General features: G+C 44.2%; 1 protein-coding gene and 1 long non-coding RNA gene across 2 annotated transcripts in view; both read right to left on the reverse strand.

Annotated features, from left to right (window-relative positions):
- Positions 1–3120: 3120 nt before the first annotated feature.
- LOC132468899 (uncharacterized) lies at positions 3121–3626 on the reverse strand. The gene is made up of 2 exons (XR_009528293.1): positions 3432–3626; positions 3121–3226 (listed from the first exon to the last, which is right to left on the reverse strand). It is a non-coding gene; the product is annotated as an uncharacterized LOC132468899 (long non-coding RNA).
- Positions 3627–11045: 7419 nt separating this feature from the next.
- The window catches only part of LOC132468655 (adenylate cyclase type 1-like), a 16892-nt gene continuing 5437 nt past the window's right edge, over positions 11046–22500 (reverse strand). The window contains exons 6-15 of the mRNA XM_060066409.1: positions 22199–22283; positions 21592–21681; positions 21095–21369; positions 20627–20753; positions 19518–19634; positions 17964–18110; positions 17419–17517; positions 16708–16822; positions 15840–15964; positions 11046–14851 (exon numbers count right to left, since the gene is read on the reverse strand). Coding sequence (XP_059922392.1) covers positions 14525–14851; positions 15840–15964; positions 16708–16822; positions 17419–17517; positions 17964–18110; positions 19518–19634; positions 20627–20753; positions 21095–21369; positions 21592–21681; positions 22199–22283 — 1507 coding nt within the window. The 3' untranslated portion in view covers positions 11046–14524. The remainder of the gene's footprint in view (positions 14852–15839; positions 15965–16707; positions 16823–17418; positions 17518–17963; positions 18111–19517; positions 19635–20626; positions 20754–21094; positions 21370–21591; positions 21682–22198; positions 22284–22500) is intronic.

Raw genomic sequence — 22500 nt, forward strand, 5'->3', positions numbered from 1 at the left:
ATCGAGAATAAACTTAAATCCCCAGCACGTGTTGCACAAGTTAGCAGAATTTCTGGTTTGATAGGCAGAGCATGCACACTAAACAAGTAAACGTTGATCAAACCGGACAATGCTTGCATTCATGGATTTTTAATTGTCCTCCAAAGTTCTTACACAACTTGTGGAAATCTATTAATGAGCACACATTACGCACGCCCACACTCATAACCCGACGCTTTACCGAGAAATGCTCAGCTCTAATTTAAAATGTGAAGGCATCCATGCATTTCGGAGATAATAAATCAACCTCCGAAATAGCTGCGTAAATGAGGGTCACGGTTAACGCCGGGGAATCGGGGCTTCGCCAACACATAGTGTGTCGGGCTGCCAAACAAACACGCATGGAAAAGCACTTTGGGCTTCGTGCCGAAGAAGTCGCGTTGTAATTACCAGTTTCCTGAGGTAATTATAGACCCAAAGTTTGAACTGGGGGGGACGTGCGCGCCTGACGAGAGACACGTCCCTGTTCAGAATTGTTTCGGAGCCTCATCTGAGATCACACGCTGGGGAGCTAGCGCACGTTTGCGTTCCACCCACCGTTTTATTTAAGTAGGCCTGTTCCAGACCATGCGATGTTAAGGGAAAGCAGTTCAATTGGGAGCTTCGATTAATAATGTACCCTTTTAGTGGTTACCGCTTGTCAGATATGTAGGCTTTTGTATTAGTCGTGTCGTGTATGTTGACTTTGAATGCCGAAATAATCAAGTCTTTAAGCTATGTTTGATGACTTAACGGGTAGTTGGCGTTGGGATCCATGGAATATGTTGCATCAGCTTCAGGCTGTCGTCAACGGTCACACGGAGGGTGATTCATACATCGTTTGTTTCAATCAAGTTCCAAGCGAATTATATTCTGCCATACGAGGTCTCACCAGTTCACAAGATTAAATGATTTATTAAGTAATTAGGGTAAAAAATTTAAATCTATTTTAATCTTCAATCCCCGTTGCGTGCATTAACGGCCCTAATAGGAAATCTTACGGTATGATGTCAAACATTTAGAAGACTTAACTCTGTGGAACTAAAAATAACCCCACATCTAAGGCATTTCAGGAACATGTTGATGTAAAGCGACGTCTAAAATGTGGGACCAGTGGGGATTAGCAAGACTTTTAGCATACCATTATGGCCGGGCCCCTTAAAGTCTCTGGGCCTCTGTTGGATTAAGGAAGTAGAATAACCAAACAACATGGAGCTATCTGAGGTCAATGCGATGCAGTGCATACTTGGACAAAAAAAAAAACACGTAAACACACCTACGCACACGTGTACACCCACACACACACACACACACACACACACACAAACACACACACACACACACACACACACACACACACACACACACACACACACACACACAATTGTATGCACACACCTGCACATACACATACAAACTCACATACGCACACAAACAAGCACACACACATGCACATACACACACACACACACACACACACACACACACACACACACACACACACACACACACACAAACAAGCATACGCACAAACACATGCACACACACACACAAACTCAAACCCCCAAACACACACACACACACACACACACACACAAAGCCACCAGTGCCTGATACCTGATTTGACCCAAAGAACTGCTCCGCTGAGCCTCTATTGTTGTTACTGTGGTTGTTGTTGCTTGGTGATAACGTGTAATTCTCCTTGATAAATCACGTGCTGGAGATCCAACGTTATTTTTCATTGAACATCCCAGTACAGGAATGTTTACCTTTGACAGGGAGAACACTGGTGGACAACATTCCTGTCCTTAATTAAGCAGCCCACGCTGATGTTTTTGCACATAAACACAAGCGCACACCCACACACAATTAGAGGTACACTCATCTCCCCCCACACACACACGCACGCACACACTAACAGGAAAGAGACTTATGTGTAAGTGACCATTTATGGTAACTTAAACTTAGCCCTTTTAGGGAGAAAGATAAGATAAGAATGTGTGCCAATGTCAATTATTTATTCAGCCGGAAAACCACCTTACAGTTACGCTCCAACTTGATGAATCCTGTAAATTAGGTGGATTCTGGTGAAGGAAATAACCTTCATAACAGGGTAAAATGAGTGATGCTTCGGTTAGTTACATTTATCGCAAGCTTTGGCTCAAATTCAAGTGAAACTGGCAGAAGATTTTTTTCTATTCTGGACTACAAAGATGACATCGTAAAAAAGAACACCCAAATTCATCACAATGTTTCTTACATTTGTAATCAACGAGTCCAACGAGAATAACCATTTATTTTTGTTCTTCTTAATGACACTGGTGTTGTTGTCCTCCAATCAACCTTTGACCTTCATCCTCAACCTCTACAGGATGAACAACAGTCTCTATGTTACGCCGCCCGCATGACACCTCAACAGCAAGGAACGTGTTGAGATGAGCTGGCAACATGACTGTTGAGCTTTGTTGATGCCCTGTTAAACAGGAAGCGCGGATCACAGATTCGGTCCGTTTTGGAGTAAAGTAGCCTAGAGACGGAGGTCATTCTTGGTGAATGTTCCGAGTCCATCCCAGGACAGTGACACACAACACAACTTTATTGTCCTCAATGGGCAAGGCATTTATTATGAAAACTTTTAATGTCTTGGTATGTCGTTGGATGGTTTGTGTATGTGTCTATATATGTGTGTGTGTTAGTGTGTGTGTGTGTGTGTGTGTGTGTGTGTGTGTGTGTGTGTGTGTTTGTATACGTGTATGCGTGTGTGTGTGTATGTTTGCAAACTTTGTGTGGGAAACGCAGGAAATCCAGGCTCCCATGCGCCAGTATCCATTGTTTTTAGTTCCTTCTGTGAGTGCATGTGTACGTGAATGTGTATTTGCGTCTGCACAAATGTGTGCATGTGAGAGTGCACGTGTGTGTATGTGTGTGTGTGTGTGTGTCTGTTGCTGCAGTGCTTTTCTTTTTGGTTGTAGCCCTAATGAGATGGAAGGGGGAAGTCTGAGAGTGTTGCCCTTGGCAACATTGACAGAAAAATTGTCATGAATGGATGTCGGGAACTGTGTTAGTACAATTTGCCAACCTGATTGTCTTTTTTTTTTCATACATGTTTTTGTTGATTTAAATCTTATTTTTAGGGAAGGGATGAAATCCCAATACTTGGGCTGTAGAGGGCGATGCAGTTGATCCCTCTGGGTGGAATGTTCCATATCTGCTAATAACAATAATTTCAACAGTTCGCATGAGCACTCTCCACCAACAAATAGCAGAAACACATCCAAGACCATACAGGCTACCCCTCTGTAGGAACACATGAAGATAACCTGAGGCAGATGTAGAAGAATGTAAACAAGGGAGGCCCGAGCCTTGGTTTTAGCACCAAAATTGCATGGAATCCCTCGGTGTGCACTGTTTACCGTTGCCAATCTGTGATATGGGACAAAGCAGCTCCCAGTTTGTCTATGGTAGACAATACAGGTTGTTTGAAGGCTGGCCTCAGTCACCCCGAAAGGATCTGTTTTGGAGGTTATTATGACAGGGCTCGTGACACACTTTATCCATTCTATGCTGTTGTTCACTCTAGAGCCCCATTCCTCCCCTGTGGACCTACAGCGGACGCTGGAGGAATGGAGACACAGTGACGTGGGAGAGGGATAGCATGGGTGAGCTCTTACACAATCTGGAGTTCATTGACCGCCCTTCACTGGCGTGTGTTTTTGAGGGAAAGAGAACAACATATTTACATTGAGGAGTTCCTTCATTGGAAAGCCCTCAGCTTGAGGGTTATGTTTTTGCCCTGATCAGAAAGTTCCCATTGTGCTAAAAGAATAAAAGCAATAATCATCTAAACACGGGGGCATGTTTAAATATTGGCTGTTGTTTTAACCACTTAATCGTCAAATCCCGCCGGCGGACAAGTTTTAGTTACACCCCTTCTTCCCCCCAACATGCTGGGTCAATTTTCGGCATCATAAGATTGAGTGATATAGTCGTGTCATACACCATTTGAAAGCCTAGAATCTCAGGAATGTCAACCATTGTCAACCATTCGGTGGAATAAATATGTTTAGGGAATATAGATCAAATATATAATGATGTAAATTATGTTAGTCTATGCTATTTCTGATTACATGTTTTAAGCTAACCACGGTTATGAATGTTTTCTTCACCACATAATGGAAGAAACCATATAAGGTTTTAATGATAAGTTAAAGACTGCAAACATGGCCACTTTGCCATTTCCGTTTAAGCCAAGACAGACCAAAGGTTTACCTGGGTAAATTAGAACATGTAGGCGTGGCATTTACCGTTCCGCCCACTCCCTATATAACTGTTTGTCTACCTGTGTTCGGCAGATGCTTCATGAACCACCTCCAGACCGCAAGCCTGTTAACCTTGTGTTTCTATTAGAATAAACCTCGTTGTTGAACATTTACCACTCTTAGAGTCATACCTAGCACGAGACGACAATACAACAAAGGATCAAATTAGTTTTACATCAATATCCTAGTGTCTTAGGTCAAAATAGCCCCCCTCACCCTCCCCCTCCCTTGGTGCAAGTTTTCTTTGCTTAAGAAATTATCATTTAAATCCACAAACAGCATATGTGTAATCCAGGGGATATAAAGACTGGGACCAGAAGATAATTACTTTCTCTCCATTGAAACCCATACATATTTTTCGATCTCATAGGTCCCATTGGCTCTACCGGAAGGGGCGTGACTTCGCCACTCTAGTTGTCTGATTCGTATCCTCTGTGTTCGCCAGGGTCTGACGATGACAGTCCTCACACATATCTGTACTACTTCCTTGTCAACAAAGCCTTACAAGCCAATGAGGCGATCACTATCAAAACGGGGTATGTATACTTTGATTGACAAAGTATACATACCCCAGCAGAGCTCTGTAGTTAGCTAAGCCATTTTTTAGAGTTTAACACGGTTTTAAACTCGTCGGTGACGCAAGTAGTCACTTGCCGTCTTAAGCTCCATTGCTGTGTCATATGTACCGCTGGTTTAACATGCAGCTGCGTTTTACCTTGATCTCAATTGCTGTATCTTCAGTTAAATTCACATCAAACACTAGAGGGCGAATTTTGTGCGTGTTAGTCTAATCTCGAAACTGGCAGGATGAAACAAGGCTCCATCATAACCGAAACACACACACAGAATTAGTTTTATGAATTATTATTATTATTATTAATAATAATAATAATAATGATGATGATACATTTACACTTATTACACCAGATAGGCCTTCAGCACAATAAAGGCTACAATATAGGAGTTGCTTAAATAGGCAGGTGCCCAACTAAAACGCGACAAAGAACAGATTATTTGTATGTAAAAAAATAAATGAACGCACAGAGGATCGCACTATTCAACGAAACATGAAAAGGTACATTCCCATTTGACCATGCTCAACTAAAATGGTTAGCAATAATAGCTTGGCGAAATGGACTTCCTGCTAGGTCAGCAGTATCCGGCCCAGCAGAGGTATTAAAGACCTCAAGTCCAAGGCCTATTGGCTGAAGGAAACGGGGCTCATCCCAGTCGATTGCCAAGTTGCGTTGATTGCCACTCGCATATTAATTAGTCTTTAATTAATTAATTAATCACGTTTGCATACACACCAAGAGAAACAATGACAAGTAATTGATTGATTGATTGATTGATTGACGTAGGTGAGGGCAGATTCAGATTCTAACTCGGATTTCCACTAAAAGTAGCCTAGACTATTTCATAATATCTTTCAACATTATTTGCGTTTTATTACATTGAAGTCCACTTTACATTCCCATTAAGATTTTGTTGGTAATTATAGCACAAAATGCATCCACCATTGCATCTGCTGGGGTATCCTAGAAATCAGAGTACTTCCCGAGTTTAACTATAGGAATCAGCTGATCCTGTGTGAGTCGTTACACAGCAATCACGTTCAACTTCTTGCGTAGCTGGTGTTAAACTCCAAAACCTCAGTTTTAAGGAGTACGGTTTTAAAGCGCAGCACAGCTAGCGCAATGCTAACTGACAGAGCAATTGTCCCCATGTGTCGGGGACGGGCCTTAGATATCCTAATAGCCAATGAAGATACCTTTCTGACAATATCCAGCATGTCAAACACCTTCTCACGTGTGGGTGAGAAAACAAATGCGCAAGGGGTGTGCGTAAAGTAGTAGGCTCGTCGCCACTCGACAGAGTGCGAAGTGAGCAGGTGGTTGATTTGCGCGCTCGTGTGTGGTTCTATTTTTATTTATTTTTGCTGTGGAGTGTGGTTTTATGAACATTTTGAAACATGGCTAAACGCCTAGAGAAGAAAGGAGGGGGAGGGAGGGAGTCATGTAAATAGTTATTTTTCTTTATTTGTACTTTTATTGTAATTTTCCTTATTTTTGTTCATTTGTACATAGTTATTTATAGTATTTTTACTATTTCAGTTTTGATGTTTTATACCATTGCAATTTGCACTTTTTTTTTAAAGTAAAAATAATTGCCAAAACACTGAGCTTTTTTTTGTCAAAATTGCATAGGCGGAATAGCTCCTTTTGTGTGATTATGCCTGTCTCATTAGATATCAGAACATCTGGTATGCTATCTAAATGGTGCACAAGAATGCCCAGAGGGTAACCTTTCATTTCAGACCAAGATTATGCTTCTACATGTTTGGGTTCATGTGTGAACCTTTTGTTTTCAGTATGGGTAGCCAAAGATCCTTTTTGGAGTCTCCAAAAGGACCCTGACCAAAAACAAATGGACATATCTTACATAAAAGGAGCTGGAGACTTCATCTTTTATGCATTGTTGATCTGCTTTTACACACAGCATCACAAGACCTAGGGCTAGGGCTCAGTAGTGTTTCCAAGGGATATGGAGTTACCCAGGGTACCAGCTTGGTTTTAGAGGTGTGTGTAACCGGCTTGAAGGAAAAACAATATTTTAGCCTTCCCAGCACTGTGTTAGTACATGATACAGTTATTCTGATAATGTCATATAATTCTACAGGTTCTCAGCTTTCCAAAGAGACCAAGCATGGGATTAGAGGTCACACTATGAAGTAGAGTAGGCGCAGTGCAAAACCTAAAAAATTGACAAAAATGGCCCGAAGACTAAGTGGTTAATGTAAGATACGCAATGAGATAATCGTTGAATCATCATGGTCGTACAGGATGTTTGCACGTAAGAATGACCCGGAAGCCCGATTCATTTGGAGCAATGTGTCTGTTTGGATGGCCTGTTGACCACCGACCCCCCCCCCCCCCCCCCCCCCCCCGTGTTCCTGTCCTCAGGCATTGACGTTGCAGATGTAACGTATGTTTCATTTAAGGCTCCAAGTCCATCGTTTTTGTTTTATCTTGCTTGTGTCAACAGCAGAAAAACACACTGACATATATATACACACACACACACACACACACACACACACACACACACATACACACACAGACAGTTACTACTCCCACAAGCACATCTCTTACGTAGGTATGCATAACAAAAATATGCACTATTCCATGTGGACATACGCACTTGGTTGTTCGTGTTCACACACAGACACACACACACACACACACACACACACACACACACACACACACACACACACACACACATCCAACCTCCCGCAGCGTTTACAGTAAAGGATGTTAGGACACACTGGGACATTTGGTAAGCGAAAGTGGGGGCTGGAGGGGGGGGGCTTTAAAACCATCATTAACCCCAAACAGTGAGTAGGATAGCTGCATCATGGGCCTGATGTTTGCTCTACACAGCCTGAGTCAGACAGCTGATAAAAGTCATTTCCTCCAAACTATTGAGCAACTAGTGAGGCCTGTGAAGACTCCCATTTCCTGCTGCTTATCTTGACGTACTTGAGTGTTTGATTTGGCACACCTTCCCCAGAGTTCTGAGTGCCGCATTCTGAGCGAGGCTTGTGTGAACACATCCGCCCGGTAGACCCCACCGGAAGTGTAAATACACACTCACAGACACACTCACACACAGACACACACGCGCACACACACACAAACTCAGGGCCAATCATGCAGTTACGTGCGTGTTCTCACACACACACACACACACACACACACACAATGTCAGGTATGCAGTCACACGTTAAAGACACACTCACACACACACACACACACACACACACACACACACACACACACACACACACACACACACACACACACACACACACACACACACACACACACACACACACACACACACACACCAGAGATTGAAATTCACTTTTTTGCCCACCAGCCACTCATCTTTTTTACCAGCCACTTTTTATACGCTATATATTTTTTTAATACGCATACATTTTAAACAATATAATAGTAACAATAGATAAGTAAAGTGTTTTTCATACACATCATTTTCTCCATCAGAAGTGATTTTTACTGTAAGTGGGTTCTACCAAGGAACTGAGTTGAAAATGTTACACTCTTACCGCATATGATAAACAATACACAGGTAGTTTGGGGATAATTCATCTATACAAAGTATTTTCAATAAAAAACAAATTGACATATTAACAATAAAACAACATGCATGGCTACACCATCATAAGTCAATAGGAACATTTGTTTTTTTATATTTACATGTGACTGCATACAATTGTGTCCACAGACATGGTTACTAACGTATGATGGTAAGCATTATTGGCCCTTAACACTAATATTCAGAAAAAAAAACACTGCCTCAAAAGGCTATTGGCTCAAGCAAAACAAGTAGAGGCATATACTTGAACTTTATACCCTGAACTTTTAAACGTTGCAAACGTGCAAAAACATAATTAGATATTTATGTGGCATTCAGTCCAATGCTGAAAATATATCTGTGGCATTCAGCAGGCCAATGCTGTGGTAAAGTGTTGAAAGTATGACCAAGTGTTTCTTTCTGTTCAATAGATAGAACTTTATCGATCCCCTGTAGGGGACATTTGTTAATGTTTGTCCCTATAAAATAATAATGGTAAAAAATTAAATACAAAACACGAGGGTAACTGAGTAAGTCAAACCGTCCAATCTGAAGGCTCTACTTAACCACTCCCCCTACTCACTTCCACAAATGTAAAGCGAACAGAACTGAGTAGTGGAGGGCGTAGCCCAACTAGTTTGTGAACGACCCAGAGAAACGCAACGCAAATTCAATGTGAACATGTATGAGGCTTTAACAAAATCCCGGACGATTTTGAAATTCCGCCACACATTTTTCGCCACACAAGTGTCTCAAAAAGAGGGCATGTCCTGGCAAAATAGGATGTCTGGGTACCCGACATACGGGAAACCCATTTGATTCCTACCTGTAACACTGTTAAATAGCGGCCCAAATTGGTGGGCGCTATCCTGGTAATTTATGTGCAGCGCCGTATGACGAATGTATTAAATATCCAAATTTGATCGGACCGGACTGGAAAGTATTACCCGACACAGTGGCGGGTGAAGTGACACCATGCACCCGCCACCATACAAATCCAAATGGTGTGTGGTGGGTGTTAATTTCCGTCCCTGACACACACACACACACACACACACACACACACACACACACACACACACACACACACACACACACACACACACACACACACACACACACACACACACACACACACACACACACACACACACCTGACCAAACGTCCGACCCCAGGAGAGCGAGGTCGCAGCCATCCGGGACTGGCCCCGCCCCACCTCCAAAAAAACTGGTGAAATTGTTTCTTGGTCTGGTAGGGTACAAACAGAGGTTTATCCCCGGCTTCGCCAAGCTGGCCAGTCCCTTAAATGATCTGACCCGGAAGGCCCTGCCAGACTGGGTAACATGATCAGAGGCAGCAGAGAGAGCATTCGGTACCCTTAGACGAGCCCTCTACTCAGAGCCCGTCCTGATAACACCTGATTTCTCTCTGCCCCTAATAGTCCACACGACGCGTCCGAATTGGGACTGGGAGCGGGATACTCTCAGGTCCGGGTGGGAGAGGAACACCCAGTAACCTACATTAGCCGAAAGCTCCTCTCCAACGAAAAGAACAATTCCACCGTGGAGAAGGAGGCCCTGGCCATCAAGTGGGCCCTGGACAAGCTGAGATACTATCTCCTGGGCCGGGAGTTCACGCTCGTCACCGACCATGCGCCACTCAAGTGGATGGCCAGCACGAAGGACTCGAACGCACGGGTGATGAGGTGGTTCCTTTGCCCTCCAGGATTTTAGGTTCTAGGTGGACCACCGGCCGCCAGACGGGAGCAACCTCCCTCTTCAGGGACGAGACCGGCCGGGCCGGAGAGACAAGAACACTGACTCTTCCGTGGCTCACGGAGCAATAGTATTATTTTCGTTTTCCCCGCGTTGGGCACAGACCTTCTGTGCTTTGAACAGACCTTGGCGTATGGTAATTCCTGAATGATAGAGAAATTCCTGGGGCCGGGTCGCCACAACACACACACACACACACACACACACACACACACACACACACGCACATACAGTCTCACACATACACACACTATTTTTTTGTATATATATATATATTAAAAGGACATGAATGAGATACTGTACAGATCCTGTACTTCCTGCAGTGGCACAACCGTTTTATAGCTTTATAAATATATAAATATGATGAACATGACTTTGTCTTCCCGACCGGGTGCTCTCTACTGAGTGGACACCGACCCTAGCTGCATTACTAACCTCTTGCATTAGCCATGTTTTTCTGTTTACGTCTTTATAGCGTTACGTAACTTAATGACCGAGTTGGATGGCCTTTCCATACGCACAGGCTTGACCTGTAAATACCCACACAAACAACTGAGCAGACAAAAGGACACACACACACAAACAAATGCACGGACACATGAACACACACACACACACACACACACACACACACACACACACACACACACACACACACACACACACAACACAAACGCAAACAAATGTGCAGAGACACTCAAGCATACACACATACACACACACACAAACACACACACACACACACTGTGAACACTAGCACGAAAAACATGCTTGTTCAAGAAGACACATGTCCTGTTGCTTTATTTCATAATCAGACGTCAATAGTATAGCAGTGCAAACACGTAGTATAAAATATCTTAACAAAATGTACAATCAACATAGAACATCTTCATTAATACACCCTGAATTCAAGATTTGGACAAATATCTAATCATTCATAATATAGCTCTGAAAAACTCAATATACAATATACAATAATATCTATTGATACATATAACAATTTAAACCCGTATCATACAGTATGAAAATATCAAATTCACAGGAAAAATATTGTACACAACCCTGTTTCCATTAACATCACTGACTTTTAAAAGCAAGTATATAAAATTTGATTAAAGTTCATTTTCATTTCTTTGAAACAGAAGATAATACATTGAGTCCAAGGCTATTATGAACTTGAAACATATTTGAATACCAACTCCACTCAAAACAATGCCGGTCAGGTTACACTTTTCAAAAGCCTTACCAAAGTCAACATTGGCCACCATTTCAATTACAAAAACATTTCTTTCCAGGGACAGCTTAAACCGGAAAAATACAGGCATTCATTAAATAAACTCACAGAAAACAACTGCAGTCAGCCGTCCCTGGGACTGCAGCCCCAATACTAAACCTTGATATGTTTTTGAAAATAGGTTGGCACATTTGAAAACCAGCTACCTGTTGTCAAGACTAAGGCAAGCGGGAGGCAAAATCCCAACCTGCTGTCAATCATTCCTGAAATATCCCTTTGGAGGATCTGACCAGCGAGAAAAAGCTCATAGAGAAGACGAAAGGTAAAGAAGCACCTTACATTCAAGAGGACCGCTACCTTAAGCACATGCAAGAAAACCTGTTCGAAGAAGCCTTAAGTCTTCAGTGCTTCCACTGACTGTGTCATAGTCATGCATGAGAGAGCCCCTGTCTGGGCAAAGCATGCCACACCAACGTCGAGGACATAAGTGTCACAGGTCAGCCAATAGTACCATGCTGAGCCACCAAATATATACTTTGTGTTCTGTGTAATCCCAAAGAGGTTATATTGTCTGCAAATCAGAAAGATGTCTGCATATCATATTTGTATATGTCGATATATATATATAGCTATGTAGATATAGATATTGATATATATTTATAGATATATCTAAATGATTTAGTTTTCTTGTCTCTCTGCACCGAAATAAGATTTATTTATAAGATTTCATAAAAATAGAAACTGTTCTAACAAGTATAGCAACAATAAAAATATGTCTTTCCAATCAAGCAGGCAGATATTTTTTAGTTCATAAAGGAAGGATTGATATTCACGCACCACAGAAAAAAATTAAATTTCCAAATTCCATGCAATCATTTTCACAAAGATACAAACTGGCTCTGGCCGCTCACTCTATAGGCTACATACACAGTTAAAAGATATCCAGATGGCTACAGCATGCAGGGGTGGTTTGGTTTAGAAGACAAACTTGCTTTATTGCTACACATAGACATAGGATCAAGGAAGAGTCTCGAAAGTCACGCATTATAGGGAAAACAAACAGCAAACATGACTGATATGCAACACTGGCACCATGCACTTAAAGACACTGAGCCGTCCATCGACCAGGTCCAGAGAGTCAAAGGGTTTGTACCTCATGGTCCATCGACCAGGCCCAGAGAGTCAAAGGGTTTGTACCTCATGGTCCATCGACCAGGCCCAGAGAGTCAAAGGGTTTGTACCTCATGGTCCATCGACCAGGCCCAGAGAGTCAAAGGGTTTGTACCTCATGGTCCATCGACCAGGCCCTGAGAGTCAAAGGGTTTGTACCTCATGGTCCATCAACCAGGCCCAGAGTCAAATGGGTACTACCTCCATGGTCCATCGACCAGGCCCAGAGAGTCAAAGGGTTTGTATCTCATGGTCCATCGACCAGGCCCAGAGAGTCAAAGAGGATCAAGCTCATGGTCCATCGACCAGGCCCAGAGAGTCAAAGGGTTTCTACCTCAACATCGACCAGGCCCAGAGAGTCAAAGGGTTTCTACCTCATCATCGACCAGGCCCAGAGAGTCAAAGTGTTTATACCTCATGTTCCATCAACCAGGCCCAGAGTCAAAGGGGTTCTATCTTATGGTCCATCGACCAGGCCCAGAGAGTCAAAGAGGTTCTACCTTATGGTCCATTGACCAGGCACAGAGAGTCAAAGGGGTTTCTAACTCATGATCCATTGGCCAGGCCAAACGATTCAAAAGGTTGCCACCTCATCATCGACCAGGCCCAGAGAGCCAAAGAGTTTGTACCTCATCATCAACGAGGCCCAGAGACTCAAAGGGTTTCTACCTCACCATCGACCAGGCCCAGAGACTCAAAGGGTTTCTAGCTCACCATCGACCAGGCCCAGAGAGTCAAACGGGTTCTATAACTCATGGTCCATTGATCAGGCCCAGAGAGTCAAAGGGTTTCTACCTCATGTGGCATTACAGTCCAGAGGAATGTGCCACTAGATATTGATCTATAGGAATGTGGTATCCCGTTTTTAAAGGCATTACTCTGTTGGCTTGGCAAGTGGATAGCCTATTTCCCATCCTCAGGTATACACATATGCCATAATTACATTTCAGAATGGACTCATCTCTTAATGAATGCAGAAATCATTTGAAAGGGTATTTGTCGCTGCAAAAAACTCATTTTAAATCACTATAAGGCATCAGCACTGATTTGGTTTGACACTGAGAATATTGACAATAATATGCTACACCTTCAATACTGTGTAGTATTGTGTTTCTGCATACAGGGGAGTCCATGCTGAAACTCTGGGAACATCAATGGCCTTTGAAACGGTCCCAGACCGAGCGGTGTCTTAAATACTACTACTACTAGACATCTACGCTGCGCCCCTGCAGGCAGGCAGTGCTGAAACGCTGTGGGTTGGGTGGGGGGGGAGAGATCTGAACATTTTCGAGGGCGATTCTCAGCCCTGGTATGAGACACTAACCTGACTCCGCCAGATGGATTGATTCGCATTTGCTCAGCATATCCATGTGGGAGCCTTCCGTTGGAGAACTTTTGGGAAGGGGTGAAAATACTGGTTAGCTGATTAGATAAACCATCTGTCTTTCACCACCTATGTTGCGGATAGACTGGCCAAATCAACCAATCAGATCAACGGAAGCCGCCGTGTTGTTTTTACACTGAACAGTCGCTTCTCGTTGCGTCACACCTAAACCCGCCTCAAAAACAGCGCTGATTGGCATTTAGCGACCGGCTACAAATTTTCTCCATCGCAGGTTACCAGACTGATCTGCGAATAAATACAATGGAGCTCGCAAGATCAGGATGGTCTCACGAGGCTAATGAGACACAGCCCGAAGAACCAAGAACCAAGAACCAAGAACCAAGCACCTAGCACCAAGGCCTCCTTTAGACAAAGGCTCTTTCTTCTTCTTCTCCTTTCGAGCGTCCCACCACAACCCCGTCACAGAGTCTGCGTGGGCGTAGGTGCGCATGCGTGCGAGGATCACACCTTTGCGGCGGGTGCAGAGGGCAGGTATCGAGTGCTGCTGGTGGAGGTGGTTGGCATGGCCGCGCCGGGGATAGGCGTCCTAATGGCGGCGTAGGTGGCCACCGTGGGGGCGGGGCTCAAGCGGGTGCACACATTGCTGCGGGCGAAGTGGCTTGAGCGCCGCTCGCCGTGCCGCGGTGGCTGGCTCCCGGACACTCCTCTCCTTTGGCTCCGCCCTTCCAGGAAGTAGGTAAGCATCTGACCCTTGCCCTTCACGCTGACCTGTCCTCGGCACACAAAGTCATAGTGATCCGTGAGGATGCGGTACACGTCCTCTGTCACCTGGAGATAAAAAGGAAAGGTATGGAAATATATAAGCGTGTGTAACTTTTTGAAGCCCTCCACATACACTGGGCTCAAATTTAGAGCGCAAAAACTTGTCTTCCCAGCGGAGGCATGCTAAGTGCCACGCAGAGGTATGCAATAAAGCCCATTTATATCAGCTGTAAAAAATAGCTGTAAAGAAATTGCTGTAAAAAATACATCAACCCTAGCCTGGTTCTACCAGACTCTCGTACTTCACTTCATTTCATTTAATTTGTACAGAGAGTCTGGACCTAATCAATTGACAAACGTTAACTCACTTGAAGGCGGGTGTCTGTTGAAGTTTAAAATGATTGGATCTGCCCAGTGCCACTCTGGATCTGCCATAACCAATCGCTAACGTTTGGTTGTGACGTATGTCATGCGCCGGGAATCACTCGCAGGTTGTACACAAACCAAACACCTTGCGCGTCTGCACGAAAATGTCCGTCAACGACAGCTGCAGGTTTTGTTCATCGAATTTAATTTATCAGGGAAAAATTGCACATTGTAAATCAACTACCGACCTACAACAACAACTCAAACTGGCGCACGACTTTATCGTCATTGTTCTCAGACACGCCCTCTGTTCGCTGATTGGGCGCCGCTGTGGCGGCGCCAGAAAACCAAATTACATACAGCAGGTCCAGACCTAGTACTGAAGGGAAATTCAAATTGAGCGGAAGTACTTAGGCGGGCGGAGCCAGGCTACATCGACCCCACACCGAAAGAAAATGCACCCCCTCCACAGAGCTCTGAAGCCCGGCGTTGCTGTATGGAACTGTAGTATCTTGGAGCGGGACGAATGTGGAAGCGCTCTAAAGTTTCCGCTCTTTGCCAGAGCTTTGGTGTGTTGAGGCAGTAATGCCAGAAGAAGAAGAAAAAGAAGAAGAAGAAGAAGAAGAAGAAGAAGAAGAAGAAGAAGAAGAAGAAGAGGCACTTTGACTTGTAGGGTGTTGAGGAGTACCTGTATCTTGCCCTGGACTCCGGTGCTGTCCATGCGGCTGGCCACATTGACCGTGTTCCCCCAGATGTCGTACTGTGGTCTTCTGGCTCCGATCACGCCCGCCACCACCGGGCCCGCGTTGATACCTGCAGGGGTCAACAGAGCAGGATCGTCACGAGATTTACACCGCTCTTTAGATAAGGATAGAGTGTATAAGTATAGTGAGTATAGCATAAGTATATAGGCTTATGTGAATTAGTATAGAGTGCTAATGATATTTACCTCATCATGGAGTGAATAAGAAATTAGAATCGAGAATGAACACGCATTCTGAGTTGGAACCATCTAATACGCACACTGATAATCTACTGTATATCTATGCCCTGATCTGCGCTTAAATGCCGCAAAACGAGTAGAATCCATAGAATACAATAGACAAACAGAGGAACGAAAAAGTAAGGTGACTAAACTCAAAGAGGCACCACACACACACACACACACAAAGACAAACACACACACATACAACCCCCCCCACACACACACACAGGCACACAGGTTGGGAGTGTGCAGACAGGATGGCAGTGTGTACTCCAGGCAGCAGTGTGATTCCCTCCCCCCGAGTCTCAGGCTGCTCACAGGATACCCGACACAATAGGACTCAGAAACCTGAGGTCTCGCTGTGATGCGCTTCCTGTCAGAACACGCTCTGTGATGCGTTTCCTGCCCTCACAGCTTCACCTCACTTACTGGCAGTGATGTATGTGATGGACGTGAGCTTTTTCTGGAACACTGGCAGATCAGACGCACCCGGGGGGAGGGGCAGGGTGGTTGAATAGGGCGGGGCTAGACGTGCGAGACGTGCGTCTGCGGTGGACGTGTTTCTGCTCACCTACTCTCAGGACAAAGTCGTTGTAGGACTGGTAGTTGATGGCATCCAGGACGTCAAACATCTCGATGGCGAAGTCTGACACAGTGCACAGGTGTGACGCGATGGACTTCTTAGCCTGCCCATCAGATTAGAGTGTGTGTTTTTGTGTGTGTGTGTGTGTGTGTGTGCACACACACGCACACGCACACGCACACACACACACACACACACACACACACACACACACACACACACACACACACACACACACACACACACACACACACAGGACAACATTGAGACACACACATGCAGGAACAAGCAATAAAAGACACCATTTAGTATTATTCATCATTAAGGGTGAGAAAGAAGAGAAGGCACATTCTATCATTCTTTATTAGTGAGAATTTCTACAATGACTTCCTTCCCATTCAAAGCCCACTGACGGACTGTTGGGTTTGCATAAAGTCTCTGTCGTGTAGAAAGGACCCTTTTGTTTGTCAGCTTTGCAAGATTTAAAGAATCTTTCTGAACGCTATGCCAGGCCATATAATCCCCCTCAGCGCTGTAGGCACATACAGGAACATCCTGAAGAAAAGCTATTAAAAGAAAGTACAAAGCTGTGCGTATTTAAAACTTTAAGTAGGTTAAATGGTAAAAACGTATGTGTATAGTCAGACGTACACACACACACACACACACACTCTTAAATTGCATGGGCTGAAAGGGCACCTTGGCGCCGGTGGTAGGAACCAGCCCCACGGCGGCCATGTAGGTGCTGCCGATCGTCTTGATTTTCTCGATGTCCCTGTAGCACTCTTTATCCATCAGCTGGGGAGAGGAGGAGGGGCACACAGGTATATTACATATACATGCATACATTTTCTTTACTAGTATTGATTGAAAGAAAACAATTCCCTACTTGATTCCAAAGGTGAAAAATATTCTTTGAGATTATTGTATTCAGTCAATTTCACGACGGATCTAACGTTTATACGTTAAGAAAGTCAACCGCTCTTAACAATATTCATTGTTTTCTGTGAATCACAGGATAATGCTTTTCAAGAAACCTGATATGTAAATTAGTTATTTTATGTTTTCAATCCCTAGTAATCCCACCGGTTTATCAGCATGAACAAGCTACTCATTTCAATTTGTTAAAAAAAAAAATGCTAAACCCTCAAGACATAGCCATCAGATCAGGCTTTGCAGAAAAGAGCCCGGAGGTATTAATGCAATCACTTTAATCACCATAATGGAGACAACTGCTTCTTCACCTCATCAAAGTCAGCTATAATCTCGTTGAGCAGGCGGAGACACTCCACTCCCATGTTGTTGCCGTCCAGCTCGATGTAGAAATCGTTGAAGTTGGCGATGGACGCAAACAGCACGCCGACTTGCGCGTACGACTGGTAGTACAGGTCCTGGGGAAAAAAACGGCAGACATTTCACTGTCACAGAAGCTGTGCACAAGATGGAAGAATTACCAGTACGCCCGAGGGAGGTGCAGTTATTTTGCTATCGTTTAATCATATTCTTCTGGTTGAGAGTTTAATCACAACGCCATTGGCTAAATAGATTTTGTGGGATTGATTTGTATTTTTGTTTTATATGTCAAAAATGTGGCTGTCCTAAAAAGTTATCTTCTTTGGTGAGAAGACTTTAGGATGGTAGGTAGGCAGCCAGTAGTGATGTCCAAGTACAGTTTTGTTTGTAGCACAGTGTGAAAGGGGGTTCTGAAGGGACCCCGTGGAATTAAATCAGCATGTTAGCTGTGAAAGAAAGGCTCCATGTAGCACCAGTCCGCAGTATCAATACGGTGTCTACCAATGTGACCTTTCGCCCAGAGGAAAACTAAGGGGGGAGCTATACATTCACATAGTTCTGAAGGTTCCCCAGCATGCTGGTAACACACTTCCTGGCTGCAGTGTTTACAAAACAAAAATGTCCTCAGGAGGGACTACACACTTCCTGATTTGCAGGGCCAAAGGAAGGTTGACTTAATCACTTCCTTGGATGGGGTGGTGGTGGTGGTGGGGGGGGGGGGTCAAGAAATCTCTTGGTGCATCCAACCCAGACTTCAAAACGATTAGCTGCAGATCTGCTGCAGTGGGGGGTCTGTTTTCTCTGTTTTGTTACGTTTATTTACCTACAAGGCCGACATACAACCAAACAACAGTTTGTCTGCCAGCCAGGCAGAGATAGGGTGAATCACAGCTTGAATGTCTGTTGGCAGCTTATGACGTCAAGACAGAGTCAATATAAGTATCGACTAAATGCTGCTTCAGAAATGCCTACATCTAAAGCTACCTATATTGAAATCAGATACAGGTAATTTAGGAGCAGGTAGGGGTCAAATATATCGCTCAAAGACTCTACAGGCAATTGGGGATTGACCCTGGGACCTATCGATTTACCTTTTAAATACGGTGAGAAATTGAACTTAATCTGATCATATGGCTATACCTATGCAATCAATAACTTAACATATGTATCGGTATCTAATAATGTATGTAAATTGGCATAATTACCATTTTATGCCCTATATCCTACCACTTCTTGTGTTGCATCGGTTTTAATCACTAAATACTTGGTTGTTTACGGGCATGGTTTGAGGGCCGCACTCTGGATGTATTAGTCACAAACAATAGGAAACAAAAAGTGGATTCAAATGTTTGTTTCACACTCAAAACATCAGTGCGGCTACTTTCAAATTTGACATTTGACAGTGGTTAAAAAGACCAGTGTAGTTTCATCGCCAGTGATCCACGTTGGTGACAGGGTGTCCAATAGTGATGTGTGTTGGTATCTGGTTCACACAGAGCGCTCACCATGTTCCTGGGGTTGGACATGAGGAAGTGCTGGGCCACGTGGGCCGGCAGCAGGTTGAACAGGATCCTCTTGTTGTCCAGTTTCACCTTCTCCATGTCTCCCCGCTCCTCCTCAGCCTGCTCAGACGAGAGGGGAACCGTGGTCAGCTTCGCCAGCAGTCACAAAACACAGAGGCCACAGAGGCGTTGTCGTAAGGAAAAAAACAGGTGTTGCTCGTAGCTCTCGTAATCGATTAGCTTCTTTATTTACCAGGGTACCGCTAGTAGACTCAATAAGTGAAGATAAGTCTACTACCCGTGCAATAGCCCCTTGACAAGTGTTATGAGTGACACCTGTGTTTACCATACGAAGACCCCCGGTGAAAAGGGTAGATAACATAATAATAATAATAATAATAATAATAAGTATGAATGGGAGTTGCGAATTTGTGAGGCTGTGATATTAAAAGCTCTATACACAAGTGAATAGAATATTATATATGTATGTATTTAAAGCGTCTTAGAGTACCATATTAAGCGCTATATAAATTTCATTTATTATTATTATTATTATTTATTTATATTTACATACATACATACATACATACATACATACATACATACATACATACATACATACATACATACATACATACATACCTATCTATATCTATATAGTATATTGCATGTATATGTATTGTATACAACCTAATTGGAATGCAGATGTAATTGCATATCTTGATCACTAGATGGGGTCGATGGCTTACCAACATGACCTAGCCGCAGACACATCAGCTGGATCTGCCTGATTGTTAAGAGTATGATTTACAGTGCATGGCTCAAGTCTGCATGCCCCCATTTATGTAGAGATCATGTGAATTTACACACAAATTCACAAAGGCCAAACACCCCCCCCCCTCACACGCACAAAAACACATACACATACACACACACACACACACACACACACACACACACACACACACACATACACCCCTGCACAAACACGCACACATGCAAGCACACACACACACACACACACTCACACAAGCACACACACATAAACATACCTATATGTCTTCAATAGTATATAATGTGAATATCAAAAGCTGTGTACACACAGTACACACCTGAGTGACCCAGAGATAGTCCAGTCGTAGCTTCAGATCCAGCTGCCGGGAGTGTAATGTCAGAGCTCCAGTAAACAGCAGGACAGCGAGAACTGGATCATAGCCCCTGGTGTGAAGAAAGCCTCCCCTGGAACACACACAAACACACACACACACACACACACACACACACACACACACACACACACACACACACACACACACACACACACACACACACACACACACACACACACACACAGTCACACACACACATATAAATAAACACACATTGAAACGCACGCACACACATACATGCACATTAACACACACACATTACCACACACACGTATCCCATCTCACACACACACACATCAATGCCTCAGCTCTGCCACCCACACAGAGCACAAATTAAAACTCCAAGACGCACACACGTGCACTATATTATTCACCATTTCAAACGGAACATTCCACATGACCCACGCTTACCCCACGGCTTGCCGATAGCCGCTAGTCTCCATGACAACTGTGTAGCTGGTGGAGAGTAGGAGGAGCAAGACGATCTTGGGTACCGAGGAGACCCGGAGGTAAGGGACGATGGTGAGGCTGGCGGCCACACAGGACAAGAGGGTGTACGGAACGTTGGGACACGCCCCTTCCACCGCAGTACCGTTCCACGAGCCCAGGAGTGTCGCGTCCGTGGCAAAGAACTCAAAGGACGAGGTCAGGTTGACGCTCCCCCTTAGCCAAGGGACGCAGACCACCTGAACCACGTGAAAAAAGTATATGCAACAACGTGAGCCGCACGTCTCGTCATCGTAGTCAGCTGGACCGCAAATCAGGCAGAGATACTTTACAGAGACAGAGATAGAGAGAAAAGAGCGAGAGAGGGTGAGAGAGAGGGTGAGAGAGAGAGAGAGAGAGAGAGAGAGAGAGAGAGAGAGAGAGAGAGAGCATGACAGAGACACAACAGTGGTTATCCTTACCACACAGGCCTGGGTTATGGAGAAGGTGAGTAGGACCAGGAAGACGCAGACCACCGTGCGGATCTGGATGGTGAGGCAGCCAGGCTGACACTAGAGCCAGGATAAAATCATGAGGTAAGGGGTTCGATGGAAGGGATCTATTACAGAATGTTGATCACATAATATGATATAATATGTATCAACCATTAAATCAGAAAACACCATTAGCAAAGACTCTTTAACAACACCAAAGAAGTGATCATGCTAGCGATCCTAGCGAGGGTGGGACATTCTGCGTTCAGAGTCAGGCCATGTCACGTGACTCCATCGCCTCATCCACCCACCCCCGCATCCACCCAGCCTCCTGTAATATGAGGTAATTGAAGTAAAGAAAATGAAGGGGATTGAAAATTTGAGTGCGGGACAATGCGTAGGAGGGAATCATAATTCACTAGGATTGATTTTTTTCATTAATTCAGCATATTGCTGAGGATCTCAGGCCACACCACTGCTATTACTGGATGGAAAGCCCTGTCTGCCCACTCAACTTTTTGCATGCTTGGGGAAGTAGGCAGCACATAATATAGGTTAGTAACCAGGTAACAAGGCAAATATATCTGGGTCCTACCTGAATACTGGTCAGGTGCAGGTACATCACACAGGTCACATGGAAACACACACACAGCAGCAGCAACAGCAGGACCAGCATCCCCCTGCAGGGAGAACATAGACATTGCCTCTTCATTTCTCCCCATGCTACCATACCTTTAAATGCTCCCACTGTAGTCAGTTGTCGCACTCCATTTAAAACCACATGAAGTGTGCGTATGTGTGTGTGTGTTTGTGTGTGTGTGTCTGTGTGTGTGTGTGTGCATGTGTGCGTGTGCGTGCATGCTTTTATGTGCGCTTATTTTTGTGTCTTCATATGGT

This window comes from Gadus macrocephalus, chromosome 12 (assembly GCF_031168955.1).
Source record: "Gadus macrocephalus chromosome 12, ASM3116895v1".
Classification (NCBI taxonomy): Eukaryota; Metazoa; Chordata; class Actinopteri; order Gadiformes; family Gadidae; genus Gadus; species Gadus macrocephalus.